The sequence below is a fragment of the Periophthalmus magnuspinnatus genome, chromosome 4 (genome assembly GCF_009829125.3).
Source record: "Periophthalmus magnuspinnatus isolate fPerMag1 chromosome 4, fPerMag1.2.pri, whole genome shotgun sequence".
Taxonomy (NCBI): Eukaryota; Metazoa; Chordata; class Actinopteri; order Gobiiformes; family Gobiidae; genus Periophthalmus; species Periophthalmus magnuspinnatus.
The window spans coordinates 17,990,025-18,016,167 of record NC_047129.1 but is presented as its reverse complement, the minus strand read 5'-3'; the positions used below and the strand labels follow the sequence as shown (position 1 = coordinate 18,016,167).

Below are 26,143 nucleotides of genomic sequence, written 5' to 3'. Positions count from 1 at the left end.
ATATACAATACTTTGTTGTACATAGACTTAAAAGTGCACTATGTAACATTTCTGGTGGAATTGCTTTGCCTGGGTTGTTTCATAAAAGCATTAAATGTATGTGTTTCCATGAAAGTAAGTAACACCAGGCCAAGCTACAGGCCAGATCTGTAGAGAGGCGACCCCCGCTCACAGGCTGAATGCATGTTTTCAAGGTATATTTCAGCAATAATAAACTGTAATTGAATTAATGCAAAATATATATGCTTACAGTTTGCAATACTGTGGAAGATAAAAAAAAAAAAAAGCTGTAACATCTCAATACACAACCACCAGAAACGCTACATGCTAATTTAGTGCTCCACTGTGTTTTTAAATTCCATACACCTTCACTAGAATCATTTGGATCATTTCAGCTCCAGATTTGTCAATCTCTACTGAACTAAAGGTAAATGTAGCTGTTAATTTATAAACTACCACTTCATGACATCACAAGGTGGAACAGAAAATGCAGAAAATGAAACAAAACACAACTCCAGGTCTGTTTTTGAGGAGGTAACAGGATTATAACATGGATTAAAGCTCACAAGAGTCAATTTTGCATGAAATAGGACCTTTAATATATGAAATAAATTTGGGTATCGCTTACAAATATTAAAGGTGCACTATGTAACTATGTCCTGGTGGGAGGTCGACCTGCCGCCTGCTTGTCTCATGGAGATGTTGTTGCTGTGTCTGGAATGTTCCACAATATTACATTCAGTTGGTCCTAATGCTTCTTTACTGGGACTTTTTAGATCTTAATTTCCAAATAAATGAAATTGAAGTTAACTCAAATAAATATATCTGATTGTGTTTATATGTAAAATACTTCAATTTGAGGTGTTTATTATGCCTCAAAATTAGCATTAGCGTTAGCATTGAGACACATGCATGTCTCTTTCTAAACATAGAAATGTCTCTGGTAAAGTATTCATTTTATTTGTGTAGTTCCCACAGCTCCCTGTCCACTGTCTGATCTATAAATATTTATTCTTTTTAGCATGACTCTGCAAAAACCTCAGAGATAAACTGGACAGGAAGTAGTGATGCTAACAGTGAGGTTGAGGGTGCTGTTGTGCACAAAGCCTATAGTTAAAATGAGCTACATGAATAAGAATATATATATTGTACTATGTAAGGTAACAGACACTCAGCAGTCATGTCTCTTACCTGCGTTATCTGCTCCAGTCTGTGTTTCGCCCCCTTCAGGATGGGGTCGGAATAGCGGACAGTCATCTCCGGGTTCTCCCTCTGGGATTTCACACTGCTCCCAACCACTGGACCGGCGTAACTGCACAAAAGCACAACAGCACACATATAGTTTAGTGCTCTGTGCCCCAGATATGTGTGTGTACAGCTCATGACCTACTTTACACACAGATACTACTACACCATTAAACGAGATCCTTGGAAACGCAATCCCCAAGTCTAGATATAGTTTCAATTAACCTTCCTCTGGGCTTAAAAAAACATGATTTATCTAGTAATAAGGGTCATATTTTGGCTTCAAGATATTAATTCACCAGTAAAAAAAAAGTTGTAAAACTGAAGTGTGTGCATGTCGGCCCAGCGGTCCTCGGCGTGCTTATACGATACGGTTCAGCGCCCAAAAATATGCAAGGTAAGATGGGAAAATGATGACTGTGGGGAAGCTGGCCCGATGTGGTCAAAGTAGCAGGCAGATTTGCATAAAGAGTAACTTTTACCAGAGGGAGTTTATTTTAAAAAATGACTCCAGTTGAAATGCAAAATAACTCAAGCTGCACACTTTGTTGGCTGCATTTGAAGGGCACTTACGTAACTTCCGGCACAACAAGGCCTGTCCCATTTCATACAGCCCACAAATGCGGCCGATAAATGTGCCCTGCCTTTCCAGCGTTTCCATGGAGATGGGCATCCGGGCACACTTTGCGCACTTCTGTATCCCATCATGCACCACAAGTTATATTATACTAGCTACAATTGGGAAGAAATCACCTTGAACATTATATTTGCCTATTCATATTCAAAGAGAAAGATTAATTGCTTACTTCATTCAATCCAAACAGAAATCAACGGCTGCAATGAAAACACCTTGACTCTTCTTCAATGAAATAATAAAGAATAAAAAATAAAATGTAGTTATTTCAGAGTCCATTTTAAACGTTTAGCTCAGTCGGCAGCTGTTGAAGTACGCTCCGTGGTGTAGGCCTGTCCCATTTCAGCCTGGTCGACGGAGGCTACATGGAGGAGTACCTTTCGTCAGCCAGGTCCTTCCGTCGCTACTTCTAAATGTGTAACTGTCGAATTGAGACACGACACATGTGGAGACTCAGGTAAATAGTGAATGTGGATGTGTTTAACTGAATTACATAAATGAAACAAATAGGTTTAACCAAATTAAGTATCTTTAAGGTAACTGGTGTATGTGTGGCATTTAACTTAAAAATGGACTACAACTAAACAAAGTCAACATTATAACACCATCTAAAGCTCACAAGAGATGGTTTTGTGTAATATAGGACCTTTAAACTATATAAAAGGTGTTTTATGTCACTTTTCTACTTGTTTACACTGAGATGTTACTATTTTGCCTAGAAACTTTAACCCTTGTCCAGAGAAAAAGCAAAAAGCAGACCAACTAGCATTTCAGATCTGTGGAGAGGCAACCCCAACTCAGGGTTAGAATGTAAATTCAAGATAATTTGGAGCCATAAAAACACCTGTATGTTAGAAAGACGCATGCCATACTGTGGCACATTCCAGGGATAACAATAACATCTCCAAGGAGACGAGCAGGCGGGGTACGCAACTCCAAAAATGTACACAGAGCAGAGCACCTTTAAGTATATTATAACAACACTACCAAAACTCTTTCAGATCCAAATATTTTGTATTTGAAGTAGATTTTTATGATGTTTTGATACAAGTACAGAGGAGTTATACAGTAAGCTAGTACAAATACAAGGGTGGGTCTGAAGTCAAACATTCATAGGAAAACATTGTGTCATATTTACCAACTTTCCGAGAAGCAGACGGCAAAACAGCCATGACTTTAACTTACCAACCCCACCCTGCCAGACAAGAACTGCAGCCGTGAGGAAGAGGACGAGGGGAGGAGTCCGTGAAGAAGCATGGACTCGAACCAAACCACCAAAAACCTGACTCTAGTTACGCCAATGATGAAACAGCAAAGTGTACGGAGTCATGCCAGGCCTCGGCATTTACTCTCTGACGTGCAAACCCAGCAGTACATCTGAACTAATGCGTGTTTTGCTCCGATTCACTTTTAATGGGGGGAAAAGCAATAAAAGTTAGTAAAGGTTTATAAAATATTCAACAAATATCCGAGACTGAAGAGCAGCGTCTGTCGGCTCGCGGTTACATAACGTCCCGCTGCTTGTGTAAACCGTGTTCTACTCCAACTATAACTGAAAACGAAATTAGCATATCAAAGACAGATGCAAACAGGCTTTAATAACGTGTAATTAAATGAAAACAAAATGAAAAGACACCCGCTAAATAAATGGCTAATGTGTCAACACTGGTAATGTAAACAATGACTTCCTATTGGTCCTGATTGCACTGACGTATTTATATTGTTGAATGGTTAGACTTGACTATTATCTGTCTAAATGTGTCTATGATAATTCTGCGTTTGGTATTTTGTGTCATATAGAGCCACGAACAGGGCCGTTGACAGAAATTTAAGGGCCCGGGGCAAGAAGCCTTGAATGGGCCCCACTCTTATATAAATTAATAGGACAGCAGACAGTAGATCCTTCTTGTTGACACTGCCCCGGAACGCCACTGAAACTGGTATTTACCACTTGCAAACTGGTAGGTATTTGGAGGACTCCCATTTCACGTACAAGTTAAACTGTGACGTAATATAACAATGCTAATCACTACAAAAAGCACATAAACGAAACAATGTTCACACGTGATACAGGTCAAAACGAGACAATTCTTTAACGTTTACATTTACTTAGCCGTCGGGTTAGCATTAGCCTTATTGTTTACATGCGAGTTAATTCTTCTGAAACGCTCTGAGGTTGGAACTCATAACACTGAACCGTGAAATATCCAACTTCCCAGTGTCTTGAACGCAACATTAGCATCTTGCAATTCAGAAGATCTGTCTGTGTAATCCCTCTGCTGAGTGAAGACGTTTCGCTGCTCATCCAAGCATGTTAACTCTATCTTCAGATCTAAAACTGAACAAATAAAACAATAGTGCTAGCCAGTACGCTAATAGTTGTGAGAGCAGCCATTAGGGGCCTGAATGATTATGCTAAGTGTGACTCTGGCTAAGGTCACACTTAATAGCTCAATAGATCTAGCCAACAAACAAAATGTAAACAAACGGATGTGTTAGCTTCAGTTTAGCTAGCTCCTCCCTTCAGATAGATGTAAGGCAATGTCCAGCAGTAATCTGACCGGAGCTGAAGAAGCGACTTGGATGAGCAGCACAACGTCTTCAGTCTAAACCTTTGTGACCAGTTGACAGAATTACAGTTTTATTTTACTATTTAAAAGAGCTGATTTTGTTAATTGCCATGACAACAGCCCTAATTTTTCATAACTCTGGAACACATGGATACATACAGTTGGTTCCTTTTTCATAACTGCGGGAGAATCTTTATCCAGAGATCTCTAACCTAAACATTTAACAACGCTGCTGTTTTACGTGTGCTCCAAATGAAGGAAATGGATACTACCAAGATGTTAAGAAGATGTTGGATTATTAAAAAATTATTCTGTCTTTGCTCATTCGAGATAATAAATCTTTCAACACAGGATTTTGCCAGTGTTTGGTTTACTTCACGTTCCCAACAACGCTCCGCAGGAAGTTAGCCGTTTTAACCGTGACAAAATGAGCACTGATCTTAAGACCCAGAAATCCCGGGCTACACTCAAAGTTAGCTTGTCAAAACCGCTAATCCCGGTTTAAAAAAAAGAAAAAAAGAAAAGAAAAAGCAGACTTGTGAACGTCTGTGTGGATTTAACACCAAGGCTATGTCAAATACATTGCCATGGAAACTGCTACCTCATTCGTCATAGGAAATAGGTTACAGGGAAATTGATATATGTATAACTGTGTGCAAAGATGAGCATGTAATAAAACTGGATTAGAAACATTAAAATTACATTGGAGTGATGGACAGGCCTGAAGCTGTAGAAATATATATGTATACTCAAAAAATAAGTCCAAATAATGCTAAAATTGAGTAGATCACTGTTAAGCAAAACAATTACATTTTAAATATTGTTTTAATAGCATGATATATTGGCTGCCGTAGCTATATGTAAAAAAGTCACATGAAAAATTCTTCCCTGGCTTCATTTAATACTGGAGAAAAACTATTATTACACAGTGTTCACTGCAAAATATACCACAGAGGACTGCCGCCTTTACTCACTGTAGTTACTTTAGGTTATTCATATAGATGCACTCTCTGCCCTCAGCCTTTGCTCAATCGGCTTTTTCTTATCAAACCATTAGGCAGTGGAATCAGCTTCCAGACAGTCTGAAATTGTCTGTGGATTTTAAAAGTTTTACTAGAAATTTGAAAAAGTTCATTTTAAATAATCAAACGTGTCCATATCAGTCTAGTTAGTTGGTGCTGCTCTGTGCTCACTGTATAAACCTGCACATAATGATTTTTATATTAGTTTGGACTGGGGGGGACATATGTATGGCAAATCGGTAGTCGTATATTGTAATTGTTAATTGATATGTGTTTTTTAATGTGTGTTCACCTGCTCAGGGACTGCAGATGGAAAGTAGCAGTAGCTAAATCTGGTGCAAATCATCTTTTCCTTGTAAGATTAATGAATTTGTACATGGTCCCTGTCAAATAAAGAAAGAAAGAAAGAAAGAAAGCTACAACAAGACACAGCCCTCCTCCAACCCAACTCCTACAGATATAGACGATAAACAAAAGAATTGAAACTAATTTACAGACACAATAACCAGGATGCAAATGGTTAAAAAAAAAAAAAAAAAAAAAAGAAAAAACATGAACTGCAATAAATAAATACCACAATTTAAAGGACTTATAATTAAAAAGTAAAATTGACTCTTGTAGCTTTAAGTCATGTTATAATCCTGTTACCTCATCAAAAACAAACCTGGAGTTGTGTTTTGTTTCATTCACACACGTTTGAGTAACGCTTTATTATTAGTCTGTCTACATCTCCAATGGTCTAAACACTCCGTTCCACCTTGTGATGTCATGAAGTGCTATTTTTCCAAGTTAACATCAACCTTTTAACTTTTAGTTCAGTAGAGATTGGCAATTCCAGGGCTGAAATTATCCAAATGATTCTAGTGAAGGTGTATGGAGTTTAAAAACACAGTGGAGCACTTCCTGTATTACCACATGATGACATCACAAGGTGGAAACATAGTGTTTTCAATTAGAGAGAACCTAAATATGCAGGGTTTGTGTGTTAAACGTGTGTGAATGAAACAAAACACAACTCCAGGTCTGTTTGTGACGAGGAAACATTATAACATAGATCAGAGAACAGCATAAAATGGACACTTAACATGATAAATACTGAGCCATAAAAATGACCGTTACATCCATCAGTTATAAAACAAGACAATAATAATTAGCATGACAGGTCTAGAATAAGCCAGGATAAATAAATGTGCTCAAAATGGAGAAATCCCAGGATTCCTCTGACTCAGGGATCGGTGACAGCAACAAGAAAAGCAGGACCGTCACAGGTCTGGCAGCACAGCACCCTCCCGTTCTCTTTCATACACGCTGTTTTCTTTGTCATTATTACAGTTGGGAATGTTCTCAGAGGAAGAATAAGCCAATTGTGTTTAAATGAGGTGTTTGCTTTTAGCCCAGAGCAGTGCTGACGGTTTCATCGCTGACACATAAGATGAATGTGACAGATGGAGATTTGGAAATAGATGTGTTGGTGTTACTTGTCACCGTATTTACAGCTGATTTATGAGAAGCGAATGAGATAAGTAAAGCAATTAGGATAAATACTTTGTTTTTTGTTGGTTTTGGATTTTTGCCGATGAGGAAGGTGAGACAGAGGCTAATGACACTGATCAGAGATAGCTTAGGCTGCTCATGTAGGATTAGTACATAAAGGGCTCCAGACTAACCTGATCTTGGTGCACCACAATGTGATTTTAATGATTATTTAAGACAGTTTCCTTTCTTCCTATCCTCAAATTGACTCAAAAATAAGGGCTAAACAAATTACTTGCCTCCATAGATTCAATCTCTATACCAGGGTTTCTTCACCTTTTCGATCTCGGCGTCTGACTTTTTGTATAAAGGACCAGGTGCCCAGTGTCATATTAAATGCATTATATTTTGCTGATTGTGGGGCCGTATAGAACGTGGTCGCGGCGTTTCTTTAGGCAAGGCACATTTATTTGTATAGCACAAGTCGCACATAAAGTAATTCAAATAGTTTTACAGAATAAGATATTTAAATCACAATACAATAAATCATCATAAAATAGACCAGAATCACTGCTCCATACAACACTGACCACACTTATGAAAGGAAAAATAAAAATTATATTTCAGTAATCACTATAGTTTTATATATTCTTTATATGTTTCTTTGAGCAAATAACATTAAGAATTTATCTTTTAAGTTAAAACTGAATTTGTTAGTATCTTATTTGAGTTGAATTAATAAAAAGCTATGAAATAAATATGGGGTTCAAACACTAGTCAGAGTGAGAGGTCTGTGCTTTTAAAGATCTTTAGTTTTGTATAGTACAGACATGTCAGACTCGGGCCACCGGGCCAAATTTGGCTCTTGATATAATTATATTTGGCCCGCGAGATCATATTGAGGGCCACAGTTTTTCAAAAGAAAGTGAATTAGAGTCGATGAAGATTGAACCACAGCCACTTCCTGTTTGGCGCTCGGGGGCTTGCAGGTTAGCTATGTCTATTTATATATACATTCTGTGGTCTTCACTGTAAGAAATCAGACGTTATGGAGCAATACCAGACATACTCTCAACACGGCCGGCTCTAGCGTTTAGGGGGCCTCCTGGCTCAGATATTGGTGATTCACATTTGACAACATTATGCTCTCATCACCTTGACCAATTGTATTTGTGTTTATATGAGCAACATCAGACTGAAAACATCCAGAAAGTCACAACTACCATAGTCACAAGAACAGTACACAAACATATAAGGGGAATCAAGATTTTTAACATTCTAGACATTTTTTCTTCATTTCTGGTGGATTTTAATGTGCTCCAGTTGGCGACAGTGGGGCTTACATTTGCATTATAAAGGGTCCTTGCATCGGTGTAAACACATAGCTGCCCTCACCTATGCCTGGCTCTAAAACAAATGTAGCAGCAGTAGATACTTTGTTACTATAGATATAAAACAAATGTAATTGTTTTAGAGGAATATTTAGGCTGCTGTAAACACACAAGCCCTGTGCCCAATAAAACTTGATATATTATTTTCAGTATAAATGTATGCGCTCTTGGGGGCCCTCTGGTGGCCTCGGGGCCTCTGTTTATAGTCTGGTCCGGTCCTGACTCTGAGTAATTTAAGGCTGACCAGACACAGCCTTAGATTACTCAGAGTCAGGACCGGCCCAGACTCTGAGTAATCTAAGGCTGACCAGACATAGGCACAGACTGGCAGCCACACTTCGGTCAGTCAGCCCCAGGGCATCTGTCGTCCCACCATTGAGGCTTGAATTTGCTGTGAAGTGCTTCTTAGAATAATAATTGTTATTTTAAAGGATCCACATCACAAACCAGATATGAAAATCAGTTCACAGTTGAGCTAAAACAACACAAGATGCCTTATCAATGAGTCACAGTGTCATGAAAAGGTTTTGTTGGCAGCGTGGGTTCATAATCAAAAACACGGGAGAGTCCTGTGTTTGTGGCGTATTTCTGCATTTCTACGGTTGGTTGTGGATCTCTAAACACTGTATGTGGTAAATATATGCATCTGTGTGGGTGAAGAACAAAACACCCAACCTCTCCCCGACTGCCTCACAGTCAGCCAAACGCAACAATACGGAAACAACTTTAGAAACCTTTGACAACAGAGCACAGAGCAGAGAGTTTTCTATGTGTAAACTGGTAAAGTGATGCTGGTAAACTCACAACAAAGGCAAAAAACAAAGGGATTTTACTGCATATTGTGGTGTAGTCTTATATTTTAAAACATATTAAAAAACCCTCTCTCTCTCAAACTTTCACTGAAAGACACAAGAATGATTCAAAATGGGACTGAAGCCAGATGCCTGTTTTGCTGTCGGAGAGTGGATACGTTTTACTTTTTCCTTGACTACTTTTGAGCGCAGTAGCTGTACTTTCTACTCCACTACATTGTACCAGGATCATGTAGAGCGGGTTAATACAAACATTTTAAGACCAAAATGACGAGGCTCACAGCAGCAGTTACAGAGAAAGGGGACACAGTTTGTCAATGTAAAGTGCTGTATAACTAAACTTGAATTGGCTCTGAGTACAACAGCGCCCTCAACCTGTCTGTTCTACTTCCTGTTCAGGTTTGTCTCTTTGAGGTTTTTACCAAATCACGTTAAAAGGAATAAATATTTAAAGATCAGACAGTGGACAGGGAGCTGCGGGTGGGTTAGGGGTCAGAGGCCAGAGGTCAGGGGGTTAGGGTTAGACAGCGGACAGAGAGCTGTGGGTGGATGTCACTTGCTGTTTCGAAATTCAGCGGCTGCACCCTTCAAAGTGCCCAGCTGACAAAGGGTGCTAGTCTCTGTAGCCTCCGTGGACTGCAAAAGCTGTGCTGAAATGGGACAGGCCTACACCTCTGAGCGTACGTCAACAGCTGTCTGGGCACTTAAGTTCTGTCGCTTACATTACATCGCCTAGCAAACATGATGACTGCTGACTGCTGACTTTTCTCCCAAAGTTTGCTCAGATGCACCCTTCGTTTGCAGCTGATCTCCATGGAAACGCAAGCCACATATGGCAGCCGCATTTGTGGGGTGCATGAAATGGGACAGGCCTTGTCGTGCCAGAAGTGACGTAAGTGCCCTTCAAATGTAGCCGACGAAGTGTGAAACCGTTGAACTAGGACACGGCAACTGATGACATGTTAAACACTACACAAATAAAATGAATACTTCACCAGAGACACTTCTGTGTTTAGAAAGAGACATGTTTGTGTCTCATTGCTAATGCTAATGCTAATTTTGAGGCGTAATAAATATTAAAACAACACCAAACTGAAGTATTCTACATATAAAAACAATCCAGTAGTCTTTATGTTCATTAATTTGAATTTTAATAGGTTGTTTATTTTATGATTTATCCTTATAATAAAAGTTAGCATAAGCTTTGAGACACAGCGAGCTAGCTAGTACAGAGCCTACTGAATTAAATGTAATCAATAGGGAATTTTGGCTCTTGCCGCCCCTTCTGGGAGTATGGCATCATTACATTCAAGAATCTGAAAAACACCAATTAAGGAGCATATTTTGAAGCTATATCTATCTTTCTTTTTTTTTTTTCTTTACAGCACAATTTTTATGAGCTAATGTGTTTTTTTAAGTCTCCACAGACAAAGAGACGGCACGTTTGTAGCTGGACTTTTATTCAACTCGTAAACATCACATTTTCAGCCCACACATCCATCTCCCCCCAAGGATCTTTGAGGTCACCCTAAATCATTCCCGTTGCGCTGTCCGTCAAATCCTCTCATTTGATCCATAAATCACAAAGTGGCGAGTCGGAGCGGGGAAGGCCTTAACCCGAGGATCCGTCCGACGACTCTGAGGAATGGGTCATGTGACAGCGCCCGGTGATATCAAACAAACAACCTGACACTCAAAAGGCGTGGCTGAGATATGTGGAAAAATGATCGAGGAAATAAATCAGGCTTCTTGTCGCGGTTGCGCTTGGTGAAGCTAGCTGGAGGCACTGCTCTGTCTGAAGTCAGAGCTTAGTTTTAAAACAATCTGACTGTAAAAAAACAACTTAGATGTAACGACAACAGGGGAGCTGATTTGTGCTGTTAAACAAGTCTCAAATAACATCACAGTCACACACTAGCTAGCATCACTAAAAAACATATTTGATAGCGTTTGCTAATGTGCGCATTGTGTCACTACTGATGGTAAGTGCTGAACATTCCGCCACAGACATACATGCAATATTATCAAAGAAAGAGCTGACAATCCGAAAGCGTGACTAAGAGAGATTTCGAAAGATGACCGAGGAAATAAATCAGACTTGTTGTCGTGGTTGCCCTTGGTTACTGACAGATAATATGTGTTTTGTCTCGTTCCCTGCAGCGGACACTGAAAGCTTCTGTTACTGATTCGCACCTTTACACAGTCGCAGAGAATGATATGCCTCCAGATAGCGATCAGATCTGAAAAGTGTCTGTAATTATAAGAGCCACAACCTCGATGATACAGAGCTAGCTATGTTCCCGTCAGGTTATCCGGGCTGTTAGCAGACAACACCTGAGAGGGACCACACCACTATAGACACGCGGGTTTAGGTTTACACACTGTGCGTTTTCCACTTATGTCAGCACCTTTGACAGAATATAGAAAATACATTGCTAGTATGATTTATATAAAAAATTAACCAAAACAATCTAGTGTCATTTTTTTTTTAATCCAAATTTTTGCTTTTTTTTTTTTTTTTTTAAAGGGTCATATTAGTTTATTCTCTGATCTGTTATAATGTTGTTTCTTCATCACAAACAGACCTGGAGTTGTGTTGTTTTGGTTAATTCACACGTTTAACACACAAACCCTGCATATTTAGGCTGAGTTCGTCTCTCAAACTGAAAACACTCTGTTACACCTTGTGATGTCATCATGTGGTAATACAGGAAGTGCTCCAATGTGTTTTTAAACTCCATACACCTTCACTAGAATCATTTGGTTCATTTCAGCCCTGGAATTGTCAATCTCTACTGAACAAAAGGTAAAAGCAGCTGTTAACTTGAAAACTATCATTTCATGACATCACAAGGTGGAACAGAGCATTTTGAGCTTTGAAGATGTAGACAGACTAATAATAAAGTGTTACTCAAACATGTGTGAATGAGACACAACTCCAAGTATGTTTTTGAGGAGGTAACAACGTTATAACCTGATTTAAAGCTCACAAGAGCAGATTTTGTGTAATATAGAATCTTTAAAGTATGTTTCAATTTATTTATTTATAACAATATATAAATGTAAATATAATAAACATAAAAATAAACACCAACTAATCATATTATTGCAGCAGATGAGGTGGACTATGTGAGATGGTCGAGTGCTTCCCTCTACTGGCGGAAACCTGCTATTACAACTGCCCTGGTGAGACTCAGCTGACAGGACAAGAGCTCTCAGTCTCAAGTGTTTGATTCTTATATATTAAAATTTTTTTTAATAAAATAAAAATAAAACTGACAGTTATTTAAAAAAAAAAAAAAAAAATGAGACAAATCCAGGACTTTCTGATCTGCCAGCTAAAAAATGAAATGATACATAACATAAAAATAGTCTTAAAGGTAATAACTGTAATAATAGTCATTGTGTAGGGGGAGAGAGAAAGAGGAGAGGAGAAAGGGAGTGAGAGAAGGAGAGAGAAACATAAGAGAGAAGGACGAGAGAGGGAGTGAGAGCACGAGGGAGGGGGGGGAGCAGAGATAAAGAGAAGAGGAGGAGAGAGGGAGATAAGGAGAGAGGGAGAGAGAGAAGGATAGAGGGAGGAGAGAGGAAGAGAGAGAAGGAGAGAGCGAGGGAGGAGAGAGTAAAAGGAGAAGAGGGGAGAGTGAGAGAGAGTGAGAAGGAGGGCGGGAGGGAGAAAGTGAGAAGGAGGGAGGGAAAAGGAGGGACCAGGAGAGAGAAAGAAGAGAGGAGGAGAGAGAGAGGAACATTAGGGAGAGGGGGAAGGATTTTTAATCCAAGATCTCATGATTGTCTCCGTCTAAAAACTGTCTGCACTAGAACTGAAATGAGGAAAAACAGCTTTTGGTTATTTTGCTTCCCAAAAATGGAACATATTTTAAGAACATGTAAAACTGGACAGATTGGTGCCACTGCAGCACTTTAATAATCTGGAGATAAACATTTAAACTCACACCTGCTCCTGTTGTTAATGTTTTAAATGGACCTGTGCAGTTATGTGTTTGTATTGTTCTGTACTTTAACAGGACGCTCATGATAAAGAGTCTGTGCACTCATTGGTAGAGGTAAAGAAAACTGGTAGTGATGTCATAGACGGGAGGATCACTCTGCAGCAGTAAGATGACACTGTGCCCACTAACCAGAGGGTGTTAGGTGTCTCATTAACATTTTACATTTTTCTCTTCATTCATTACTGGCTGAGTACAAAGAGGTGAGGTGTGCAGGACAAATACTGTATCGTCAAGTTACTGTCAGACAACCATAGACCGTATAAAGAATATATCTGCAGTCTACGGAAACAACAAACAGTCAAACAACTATCAAAAAATATATTACATCACACCGATTCTGCAAAATGATCTTTTCAGAGCTTTTAACCATGTTGTTGTTGTTTTTCCTCAACATTTACTCACAGAAAGTTGTTTTTGGAGTTTGAGGACTTTTTAATTGCTTATTTTTAAGACGACATATTGGCTGTTAACCCCCATATTCATCCCCACTGATACACGCCCACTATGACGCACGCACTTCCTTCTCCAGTTTTATTTTCTTAATCGCTGATACTCATAGGATTCGGCAGCGTCATTTTGGGACCATGGCGCTTTGTTGTGTTATGGAGTTTACGGCGATGTCAGCTCCCATTGGGCACTGCAGTTTTCTACACAGAAGTCAGACGATTTGTTTCTTTTATTAAGTCATTTTAGATGAATATTGCGATTTAAAGTGTACAAATTACAACATAATGCTCTACAGGTGTCGTAGATTATAACTATAGAGTGACACAGGCACAACACGTATGATTAAGTGTATGTTTCCATTATGCGACGATGACATTTTTCTGTCTTCGTCACATTTTTATATTGCATTTTTACATTCTTCAAGACACTTACAGTGCTTTACCTCGAGGAACCACTCACACATTCACACACACAGAGTACAGAGACACTGGGGGCGAGGCAGGTTAAGTGTCTTGCCCCAGGACACAATGACAGCATTCTGTGGAAATCAGACCGCCAACTTGTGGGTCAGTGGATCTGACTGCTCTGCCAATAATGTTTATGTCAAGAGTGAGATTCAAACCACCAACTTGTGGATCAGTGGACAAACATTCTACCAGCCGAGATAACATCTTATTGTAGCTTTCACACTCTTGTTAATATTGACAAATAATTGAGACAAATTGATACTACTCTATTATAGAAAAGACCATAAGATAATACAGAAAATTTTGTATTGTGTTTTGTGTTGAAAATTACATTCTATTGTCTGTTTTCTATTTTCAAGAATATTTTTAATAAATATTATTTATTAATTAATATTATTTTTCAAGAATTTTACTTAAAAATGCAACAAACATAACATTCAAACAATAAGTAAATGGTGGGTGTATCTTGTCAAATTTGTCCATTTGAAGACTGTTGTGCATTGTAATCTGTTCTATGACAAAGATTGAGTATAACAGCTTATGCCAATCGTCCAGGGTTGAACCATTTTATAGTTATTGACTTCCATGTACATAAATATATATTTTTTTCATTCTATTTTCTTTTTATTATCATTGTGTAATCAAAAGCTTGAAGATTGCACATGATCATGTATTTTGACCACTACTCACTATTATGAGCCAGTTCACACTGAAACTTCATTCATAAAACAGGCCCATGACTTAACCAGCGCCTTAAACTATCCCAGCGCTCAGTGTAACTTCCAAACGCTCTTTCTCCCACACAGACATGAGCGAGTGAAGTGGGTCAGAGGGTGAACTGAAAGAGAGGATGGAGAGATGAATGGGGCTCAGAGTGAAAAGCAGAGCGATGGAGGGAGGACGAGAGCAAATGTAAAGAGGTCAGAGAGGCACACACTGGCTCCACTCCAGCTACAGGCTCAAAACTAAATCTGCCTCAGCTAAAATTAAACCTCATTGTGTATTTGGTAAGAGTTTATAAAAAGGGATGGAAGAAATAACAGCGCTAACGTCACTATTGGTCATGTAAGTCTCTGTGCTTGTGTTTCACTCCCAGTTTGTCATCAGGGACTCGGGCTGGTGCAATAAAATGGAACTGTAAGAGACATAAAGCTGAAGAGGTTCACGTAATCATCATAAATAATATCACAGTTTATAATTTCCTTATAAGTGAAAAGTTACATTACTACAACTTTACAATTGACTGGCCTTGACTTCTAAAATATTCATATATTTGGGAGCGACAGGGACTCAGTCGGTTGAATATTTATCCACTGATCTGGGGGTTGCCGGTTGTAACATAACATATTTAGATCAGCATGTTTCCTTTTATTGTTTGAAAATGCTATATTCACCGAAAACAATGCATTCACCTTTTTGTATAAGCTACACCTTTGTTTTTGATGCTCTGAATCTCCCCTATTTTCCTCTCCGTGCTACGTCATTCCCCCTGCAGAGCGCCATCACAACACAATCAGCGTGCATCCCGCAAATGAAACCACTACACAGGTTTGTCAAGTTGCTGTGCTCTGTTTGTATCATGTTTTTGTATATTTATGAAGAATTGTCGTGTGCCACCTTGACTTCTAAAATAGTGATATACTTGAGAGCGACAGTGGCTCAGTTGGTAGAGCGTTTGTCAGTGTCTGTGTACACTGGTGTATGAATGTGTGTGTGAATGGGTGAGTAGTTCCTTGATGTAAAGCGCCTTAAAGGTGGAAAAAGTGCTATATAAAAATGTGACCATCAACATCGGTCATAATAGACAGAAATACTGGACATATATCAGTAAAAAAAACTCACATTGCACCAATATCATTCCTCCTTTTCATTAAAAACTCTGTGACAGATGTAAGAGACAACCAAAGATATCAGGCATGTTCTGTTCTTCATAGATTCATGTAATTGGACTTTTTGTTGCCTCAAAGTATTAGTGTCCTATGTCAAAGGTTCTCGATGTTCATCCCTCTGTGTGTACGCTGTGTTCACACTCTACAGTTTGATGTCTTCATAATTTCAGGAGGACAGGGGCTTATGTAACTCTACCTTTACATTAGGGTCTATACCAGGGGTGGCGAACAAGTTAGGTACAAAAACTTTCAACCGTAAGAGTCACAGAGCCACACGACACACTGACCTGCCAAGACAGACACACACACACACACATTACTTCCCATAAAACACTCCTCTCCTTACAAAAAAGCATTGTACTTCTGTTCATTTCAAGATAAGTGTCCACCCTCAACACACACATCAAATGCAGCTTAGCCAGAGTTAACACAGCACCTACCCAGAGGTCAGATACCCCTCCACATACACACATAAACACACACAGGCATCTCTTCCTCTCTCTCTTTCTCTATCAAACAAACACACATTTTCTCTTTATCTTCATCTCTGTCTCTCTCTGACGCTCTACTGAACACACTTCAGAAACACATGTAGGGCCTGTAGAATATAAACTGATGGAATATTTTTAGTTTATTTTTAAGTCTTTTTTTTATTATTCTAAGAGCTATTTATCTATTATTTTTGTTTTATTGCATGTACCATTTTCCTTCTGTTCTTTAACTGTGCGGTGCAACACTGGAATTTCCCCCCTGTGGGACTAATAAAGGCTTATCTTATCTTATTAAAAATATTAACACAAGCATAAGTCAGGTGTTATTTCCAAACTACATCACAGATTTTCTTACCTTGTTGGAGTGATGGGATGATAATCTCAGTGGGATTTTTTTATTATCTGGAGCCAAGGTTTCAATTACATCCACAAAACACTGTTTTAAAAACTCTCCTTCGTTGTACGTTTTTTTAGCACGGGCAATCTTCAACGCCACTTTATAGGATGCAAGTGTCACAGTTTCTTCATGCTTGTTCAATTGCTGAAACATTTGAGACTGTCTTTTTACTTGGCTTTTCAAGGTGCTCAGTTTGTGCTTGCGTAGTTCAGAACCTTTGGGGAATTCCTTGTCCATATGAGCCTGGAGAGGCTAAAATGAGGCTGAAGATTTGAAGCCTTGAAATGTGATATTGCAGATTAAACAGAGTAATTTGCCATTCCGTTCAATAAAAAAGTAAGCATCTTCCCATTCTTCCAGAAATGTCCCGTGTTCATCCTCATATTTTCGTTTAGTTTTGCATTTTGCCATTTTGACTCGAGGGTAACAGTCTGCACGCGCATGAAACGTTTACTTATTTTCGCGGCATTAGACGTGACCCACGCAGATGACGAGCGGTCACGTGTCAGACGCAGCGTAAAAAAGGCTGATAAATCAGTTTTTATATATTGTTTATTGTTTGTTTTAATAAGCCCTGGTGGATTTGAATGTGTATGATGTACGATGATGCACGATGCAAAGAGCCATAGTATATAGAAAATATGATGAGAGGCAAAGAGCCGCATTCATATTGGCAGAGAGCCGCGTGTTCGCCACCCCAGAAAAAGCTGGATGTATAGACCTATACATCCAGCTTTTTCTGTTCCAATACCGGTGTTGAACCTTTGGCTTTAAGTATCTTATTTGGTTTATATTAAAATGTTCTGAATGTGTTTTGTAACCCTTATTTATCATTTAAAATAATTACAGAACAGCTTTGAAAACTATTGCGAGGTGTTTTGGGTCAAGATTGTCCAGTAAATCATCTCATTACACCAATTTTTCAACCAAAATAGGATCTCGACTGAACCGATATCTTTGAACTAATATGTAATCCATAAAACTTTCAATATCGGCGCAGATATCTGTTACTAGCATCATATCACTGCATCCCTAGTTTCTGTTAAAAACACAACCTGATCATTGAAAATTGGAAATGACTGAGTGTCTGAGGAGGTATTTTACTTCTATGGGGTATTAAAGAGGGGGTATTTTACTTCTATGGGGTATTAACTGTAACTCAAAATATTTAGATCACCATGTTTCCTTTTATTGTTTGCTATATTCGCCAAAAACAACATATTCACCTTTTTATATAAGCTTCTCTTTTGCTTTTGACCCTCTGAGTCAAGCTTCCCTTTGCTCCCTGTGCTAAGTGACTCACCCTTCAGAGCACTACCACGACACAATCAGCATGAAATGTACTGCACATCACATCAGGTCTTTCAAGTTGTCAGGTAGGTTTTGTGTCATGTTTTTGTATATTTATGGAGAATTGCCATGTGGGAGCATGAGTGACGTAGGCTTGTGGGTGGAGCTTTGGACAGAATCTCACAGCTAACTGTAAGGAGGGTTCGAATAGGACCCGGGAGAGATCGCTAGATTACTCAAACATGCATGGATGATATTTTAAACCACTAAACTGTGCAGGTTTGTCCTAGAAGCAACATGAATGTGAGCCCTCACCCTTAAATGTGACATGGGCCCATATTACTTTGTTTTCTGATCTGTTCTAATGTTTCCTCATGTTTCCACAAACAGACCTGGAGCTGTGTTATCCAGGTCTGTTTTTGATGAGGTAACAGCATTATAACACGTCTTAAAGCTCACAAGAATCCGCTCCTTCACTTTCGCTCAAACCGTGATTGATAAAGCCAGTCTTGGGTATAACAGCCAGTGTGGTCAGACAGCGACAACAGCTATTCCAAGTGTCCGATTGTGTTTGGGTGCAGCAAAGTTTCTGTTCGACCATTTGTTTGTTGCCACTTGAAGCTGCCAATGAAATCACCATAATAAAGACTTTGGAAATGCACTCTGTGACCTTCAGAACCCTGCCCCCAGAGCGCCCAGTGTACCCGTCCCACACACACACACACAAGCACCATACGCACACGCTCATTCCATTGCGATTGCGTAACCAACTTTTGTTCAACTTTTGTGTTATGTATCTTACCTCTCAACGACGTCTTGGCCGCTCCAACAAGTGTGCTGCTCAACCTCCATCTCACTCTCACAAAGCACCTCGGGAAGCTCGGAAAAGAACCACTGGTAACGCTGAATGGAGCCCTCAAACTCCCTGAAGGAAGCGGAGAAGAAACGGAGAAACAAACAGGGGATATTAGTATTGGAAGAGAGTTTATTTACAAATGAGTATTGGTTAAATGTCATGATAATTGCTATATACATTCATACACCAATGAACTTAGACACTGGGGGGGGTGAGGTGGGTTAAGTGTCTTGCCCAGGGACACAATGACAGTATTCATCTGTGGGAGCTGGAATTGTACCACCACCCACTTATGTCGAAAGCAGGATTTGAACCACCAACCTTTGAATCAGTGGACAAACACTCTACCAACTGAACCACTGTAATAATAATAATAATAATAATACATTTGATTTATAATGCACTCTTCATTCCATAGAATCCCAGAGTGCTACAATAAAACAAGAACTTTAAACCAATACTAAATTGCTAAATGCTAAAAACATCAACAATAAACTTTTCTAAATAAAAAGTTCTTTAGATTAGCTTAAAAAAAGTCCAGGCTCCATGTGGCTCTCAGCTGGACAGGGAGGCAAGTCCAGAGTCATGGTGCAGTCCCCCATTGTACGGAGCCTAGTGGGGGGGACCTGAAGGAGCCACCTGAAGATCCAAGGGTGCGGTTTGAAGACTGCAAAGTGATCAGGTCTCACAGATACAGTGGTGCCTGCCCTGTGATGCATTTATGGGTCAGCAGAAGGATTTTGTATTCAATCTGGGATGAAACAGGGAGCCAGTGCAGTGATTTGAGAAAAGGAGTGATATGTTAAAATTTGGACTTTCATTAGGATTCTGGCGGCGCTGTTTTGAATGTATTGTAGTTTTTGGATGTTCTTGGCAGGAATCCCAACAAAACGTCCATTGCAATAATCCAACTGTCACCACTGTTGATTTGATTTGTTCTATTGTGCTGTACAGGGGTTATAAAAGTTTTTAATCAATGCAATTTTATTCATGTAGCACATTTAAAATAAAAGTATTATCATGTAGCTTGTTAGTACGTAGCTAGTTAACCTAGACGATGCCTTTGAAATTTTAAGGGAAAAATCTACGAAAAGTGTACTTCTGGAACTGGAGCCAGAGGTCACTGTTGAGGTCCATTCTGAACACTTGGAAAACTTTTACTCATTTTGAACCATAAAATTCCAAATGTATTCATCTGTTTCATCTCCCTGTTTATATATGAGACCTTGAGGACTTTTGCTTATTTAAAATATGCAATATTTTATTTTAAATTGTTAATCATTATGGCAACAGTACTAGATTTTCTTTACTCTACAACCTATAAGATAAGATCTTCAAATAATGCACAAATTTATGGTTTTAAATCCTTTCAAATTACACCAATCTTGTATTTAGGGCTGAAGTCATTTTTGGTCATGGTCACATTTTTATATAGCGCTTTTCCACCTTAAACCTACCACGACAGCAACAACGACAGCATTCATCTGTGGGAGCTGGAATCGCACCACCAACCTGTGGGTCAGTGGATCGGACCGCTCAACCAATGATGTTTATATCAAGAGCGGAATTCAAACCACAAATCTTCGGATCAGTGGACATAGACTCTATCAACTGAGCCACTGTTGCCTTTTGTTTATTTTTATTGACAGAGAAGATGTTGAGCTTTGTGCCAGGTTTTGTTTCATATGGATAAGTCCGGTAATTACAGAGATAAACATGTGCAGTCTGACCGTTACACAACAAAACCCTTTTCAGCTGTGGCTATGGTCGTTGATGTGGTGAGGTCACATGACTGCAGCACACAGAAAGCTTTTTAAATCACATCAATTGCTCATCATTAACCTAAAATACAGTTAAAGCAATTTTTTCACTATGAAAAGCAAAAATATCTATGTCCCAGATTTGAAAGTTGCTATGTGACGAGCTTTAGAGCCGGGGATCCACTTAGACTCCATCACAGATGGCAACTTAAAGGGCCGAGAGTGAACATGCTGGAAACGTCCGTGCACTTCAAACACCCGTGGACAGGTGCTCAAAACTACAGCTTATGCTAACACTTAAAACAATGTATCTGGATTCAGCCAAATAACCGCTATGTTCATATTGAGTAAATAAATAAAGATAAGTGCATCTGTACAACTGTGCTAACCTCGACATGCAAAACAGCAATAACGGTCTTCAAATAATGAGATTTACAAATGAATATGACTAGGCAATTAGCAGGGGTGGAAGAAGTACCCAATTTTGTTATTTAAATAAAAGTACAGATATGGAGGTAAAAAGTTACTCAAGTAAAAGTAAAAGTATCACATGAAAAAATCTACTTAAGTAAAAGTATTAAAAGTACCTGTTTAAAAATGTACTTTCCTTTGATGGTGTAAATGCAGGGATACTGATAACAACAAATTTTATACAGGTTTTATACATAATTTGGTCAACAATAACAATACAAATCAATTACTTAATGTTTCTTATGACTTTTGTGGATTTTTTGTTTTGTTTTTATTTACTCAAAGCCGAAGCTGGAAATGAAAAACTTTAGTCAGGATGTTTCCATGAATATGGTAAAAAATAACCCCTCAAATTATATGAAAAGTACTTTTTACTTTTCAGTCCTGTTCAAAAATGTAGTGGAAGAGAAAGTACAGATACTGCTCTCAAATGTAGTGAAGTAAAAGTATCCAGTTTAAAATGTACTTAAATAAAGGACAGATACCTCAAAATTGTACTTAAGTACAGTACTTTACTACTTTTACTTCATTACCTTCCACCACTGATGATTAGGTTATAGCGGTAATGTGATCAACAGTAGTGGAATGTAAAGTAAAAGTACTGTACTTAAGTAAAAATGTTAAGTACATTTTACAGTGGATACTTTTTGCTTTTACTTCACTACATTTGAGAGCAGTATCTGAACTTTCTAAAGTCTGAGGGTTTATTTTTAACACGTTCATAATTTGAGCAAAACTAAAATATACAAATAAAAACAGACAGAAAAAAAGTATTGATTCAGTTGTTTCTTTTGATCAAAATTCTGCACAAATCTTTAACAAAATCACCACATTTGAAGCTTCATTAGATCTCAAAATCTGTGTGAAATACTCTTAAAGTACATTTTTAAACAGGTACTTTCATACTTTTACTCAAGTAGATTTTTTCATGTGAAGCATTTACTTTATGCACTGCTGTCATTCTGCAGACACATTCTTTTATAGACGGACATTTCGTATTTACTTTATTGATTTTAGTCACTGAATCTGGCAACCCAAAGACAGGAGTTTTTTATTGGGTTTTCAGCTTGTAAACCACGAGGTAAAATGGTTTTGTAGTTGTGAATAAATCAACATTACAGCTGCCCTTGTGGAGGAGAACAATTTCAAAGTTAGTAACAAACCTGGAAAGTTTCTTCAGGCTGCGGCTTTTGTCCCCTTTGGAGCCTTTGATGGGAAGTGATCTACAACAACAGAGGAAAGGTTTATGGTCAGTAGAAATCAGATATAAGAACAATCAGACGACAACCCCATGATTAGAAATAATTTAGGTGTGTGTGTTTACATGCACAAAGAAAAAAAAAACAGAAACAACTGGTCATATGTGCAGGGCATAGACTGTATATATAAATGTACATAGCTAACCTGCTAGCCACCACGTTCTAAATAGGAAGTGATCATGGGCACACTTCCAACTCCATCAACTCTGACTTCAATTCACTTTTTATTGAAAAACTGTGTCCCCTCTCTCTGTAACTGCTGCTGTCAGACTCGTCATTTTGGTCTTAAAATGTTCTTATTAATCCGCTCTACATGATCCTGGTTTTTTTTCATTTTGCTATTGTGTCCAAAAATCAAGATATGAACGTTAATAATGGACAAATCAGGGGCCTTCTTTCCCTGAGATGGCTCCCACTAGCGTTAGCAGCAGGTTTGATTGGCCGTGTTGCTAAGTGCTCCCTGCTAAACCAGTGGTGCGGGCGGGAAGGGGCGTTACCTTCAACAGCTTCATTCCGGATTGGCTCTTTGGTTGCTATGAGTAGTCAGAATTCCAAATATGGAATATAGCTCCAAATTAGCCCCTATAACTGCTCTCGCCGCGATGAGCTTCATTTGACGTCAGACTCACTTAGTCCACTTCTTTCTACAGTCTATGGTCACATCACAAGTTTCTATAATTTGATAATTCCAGAAAAAAATAAATAAATTAAAAGTTATGTGCACAGAAACACAGACACTGAAGAACAAACGCGTTCAAATAACTAACCTAAGTCTAATCTGAACAGACCTATAAATATTTCACTGGAACCATAACAATTTGTCCTGTATTTAAAGAGCAAGGCTGAGGGGAGTTTTTCAAATACTTGTTAAATTTAGCAGTAACGCACCTGCGGCTGTGTGGAGCTGGACGGTAATGTGGGCCGTCCAGAGGAGAGAGATGAGAGGAGGACATTACAGAGGAGTCAGGGTTCACCGGGGTCACAGAGGTCACAGAGGTCGAGGAGCCGAGATCTGAGCGGCTCGTCCTGGTCATTACAGAGACAGCAGCATGCGGACCACACACCTTTTCTACCTGAGGAAACAATACAAGAGAAGATGGTTCAAATACAGAGATTATTATAATGGCAACTTTAAATTCAGATTACTCCTAAACTACTAAGTGTTTTACATAAAAGTCAACAGAAAACAAATATACAGATAAAACGACACATAGGTAAAGAACAATAAAACACCAAGATATTCTGTCTAGCTATCTTAAACTGTGTTACAGACTGAGAGGATCTGACAGGCAGGGGGCGCTGTTCCTTAAAACCTCCCGGAGTCCATATTATAAAATTTTTCCCTGACTGGCTGGTCCTTTTCAAATGTTACAAGCCAAATAACCCCAGTCTGAATCTAACTGCGTTGCATGTGATCATTTTAAAGCAGCGTTCCCATACTTTTCCTGAAATCATTTTCCAGGACGTTTCCAGGCCATTTTTAGTTATATAATCATGGCATCTACAAACAGATTACCCTTCTTTTTATACAATATTAAAAATGTAAGTCTAAGTCTACCCACAATTATTGAAAATGATATTAATTATAATGATACACCAAGGTAAACACACTACTGTTATTTAGATGATTCAAAAAGATTTTCTGATGGATCTCAAATTAGATGGAGGACACACGTGAAGTCCTGACACCTCATTCGTCATGCCCATATGTCACACCAAGGTCCCACCACACGGGTCAGGTGAAAAGATGTAGGGGGTTTGGAGGTCCTCCCCCACGAAATTTTGTGAAACTTGATGTAACTTCCTGCATTTTTGGTGGATTTTAAAGGATTTTATTATTATTTTTAAAACCCAGCTAACAGGTGGCAGTAAAAGTCTATTCATTTTCCATGCATTTTCATGTCTTTAAAACAATAATTTTCAAGGTTTTCCAGAATGTCCACGTGGGAACCCAGTTAAAGGTACAATATGTAACATTTCTGGTTAAGGGTCCACTTCTCCAAGGGGAAAGGATACTGATTTGACAAAAAAAAAAATAAATAAATAAAAAAAAAATGAATGAATTATTGAAAGATAAATTTCATGTCAAGTTTAATGACATACTGAGGAACATTCCAGGCAAAGCATCACCCCACCAGAAAAAAATGCTACACTTTTAATAATGCCTGAATGTTTTTGATAATATACGTGAGATTTCTTTAATAAAATGTGTTAAAATGCAATATTGACCTAAAACAAGTGAATCACTGAAACATGCACAACTCCTCCATCTAACGTAAACCTGACCAACCCCACTCAAGATCTGGAGATGGGTCCCACTGCTCCCCAGCGGCAGTGAAGAATGGGTCAAATGCAGAGGACAAATTTCTCTACAGGGACATTCAAGTGAACCTTAACCTTACAATAGAAAATTGTTCCTTGTCTTCCCATTAAAAACTGCAAAACTGATTCTTTGCTGTTGCTCCTACCTCTTCACCAAGCGGCAGGTATTAATTTATGTGTAAATATGTGTAAATATTTCACAGACTTTCATGAGCAATGAAGCAGTGCAGATTACTCAAACATGCATGAATGAATCAATTCAATCACAAGTCTGAGTAAACCATTATAGCAAGGTTACAAGCTCACAAGAGTTCATTTAGCATATAATCTGTGTGTTTAGTTTCATTCACACATGTTTAACACACCAACCCTGCAAATTAGGCTTTGTTCTTCTCTCATATGAAAACACTCTGTTCCACCTTGTGATGTCATGTGGTATTACAGGAAGTGCTCCATTGTGCTCCAAACTGCATACATGTACACTGGAAGCATTTGGATGATTGGATAAAAGCAGCTGTTTACTTGAAAACTACCACTTCATGACATCACAAGGTGGAACAGAGCATTTTGAGCTTTGCAGATGTAGACAGACTAATAATAAAGTGTTACTCAAACATGTGTGAATGAAACAAAACTTTACTCCAGGTATGTTTTTGAGGGGATAACAACATTCCAACATGGCTTAAAGCTCACAATAGTAAATTTTGCGTAATATAGGACCTTTAAAGATTGTGTCGGACGAATGAGGTAAGAGCAAATACATTTAATGAAGTGGTGTTTCCTTATAAAAGACAATTAGCAGAGCGCATGTGTTTACCTCTTAGGAATCTACTCTACTTAGACACAAAAGTCCCTCCTCCTTAGACTGGACCTCTTCTCTGTTTCCTCCTCCAACAGTGTGTGTCTGTGTCTGTGTGCTTGTGTGCTGTCTGTTTGTTCAGAGATTAGCCACAGAAAGTTTCTCATCACTCCCAACCAAGCTGCATTCTGGGTATTGGTTGTCCCGCCAACCACCGCCTTTGTTTGGCACAGGATCTGTATTCAGGCTCACATAGACACTCATGCGGACTAAATGGACTGAAAGGGAAGCCCGGGATTCTCTGAAAAATTAGACAGCCCCTTCAACAAATATCAAATTTGAGTGGGCCTGTGTTATCAAGCCGAGAGTTTGTCACGATAACACGATTTTCAAGTATGATATAGGCCTATTGCTGAATAAAATATAGACAGTAAATGATAATATTGAAACTAATTTATTATCAACCCCAAAAAGCTATTCTAAATGTACAATATTGTTTTTTTTTAAATTAGGCGCAACCATAGACTGTACAAAGAAG

General features: G+C 38.7%; 1 protein-coding gene across 1 annotated transcript in view; it reads right to left on the bottom strand.

Moving 5' to 3' along the window:
* The window catches only part of LOC117369845 (glypican-5-like), a 106,985-nt gene that overhangs the window by 59,145 nt on the left and 21,697 nt on the right, over positions 1–26,143 (bottom strand). Inside the window, exons 5-8 of the mRNA XM_055221528.1 lie at positions 23,373–23,557; positions 22,389–22,448; positions 18,941–19,063; positions 1,192–1,312 (exon numbers count right to left, since the gene is read on the bottom strand). Coding sequence (XP_055077503.1) covers positions 1,192–1,312; positions 18,941–19,063; positions 22,389–22,448; positions 23,373–23,557 — 489 coding nt within the window. The remainder of the gene's footprint in view (positions 1–1,191; positions 1,313–18,940; positions 19,064–22,388; positions 22,449–23,372; positions 23,558–26,143) is intronic.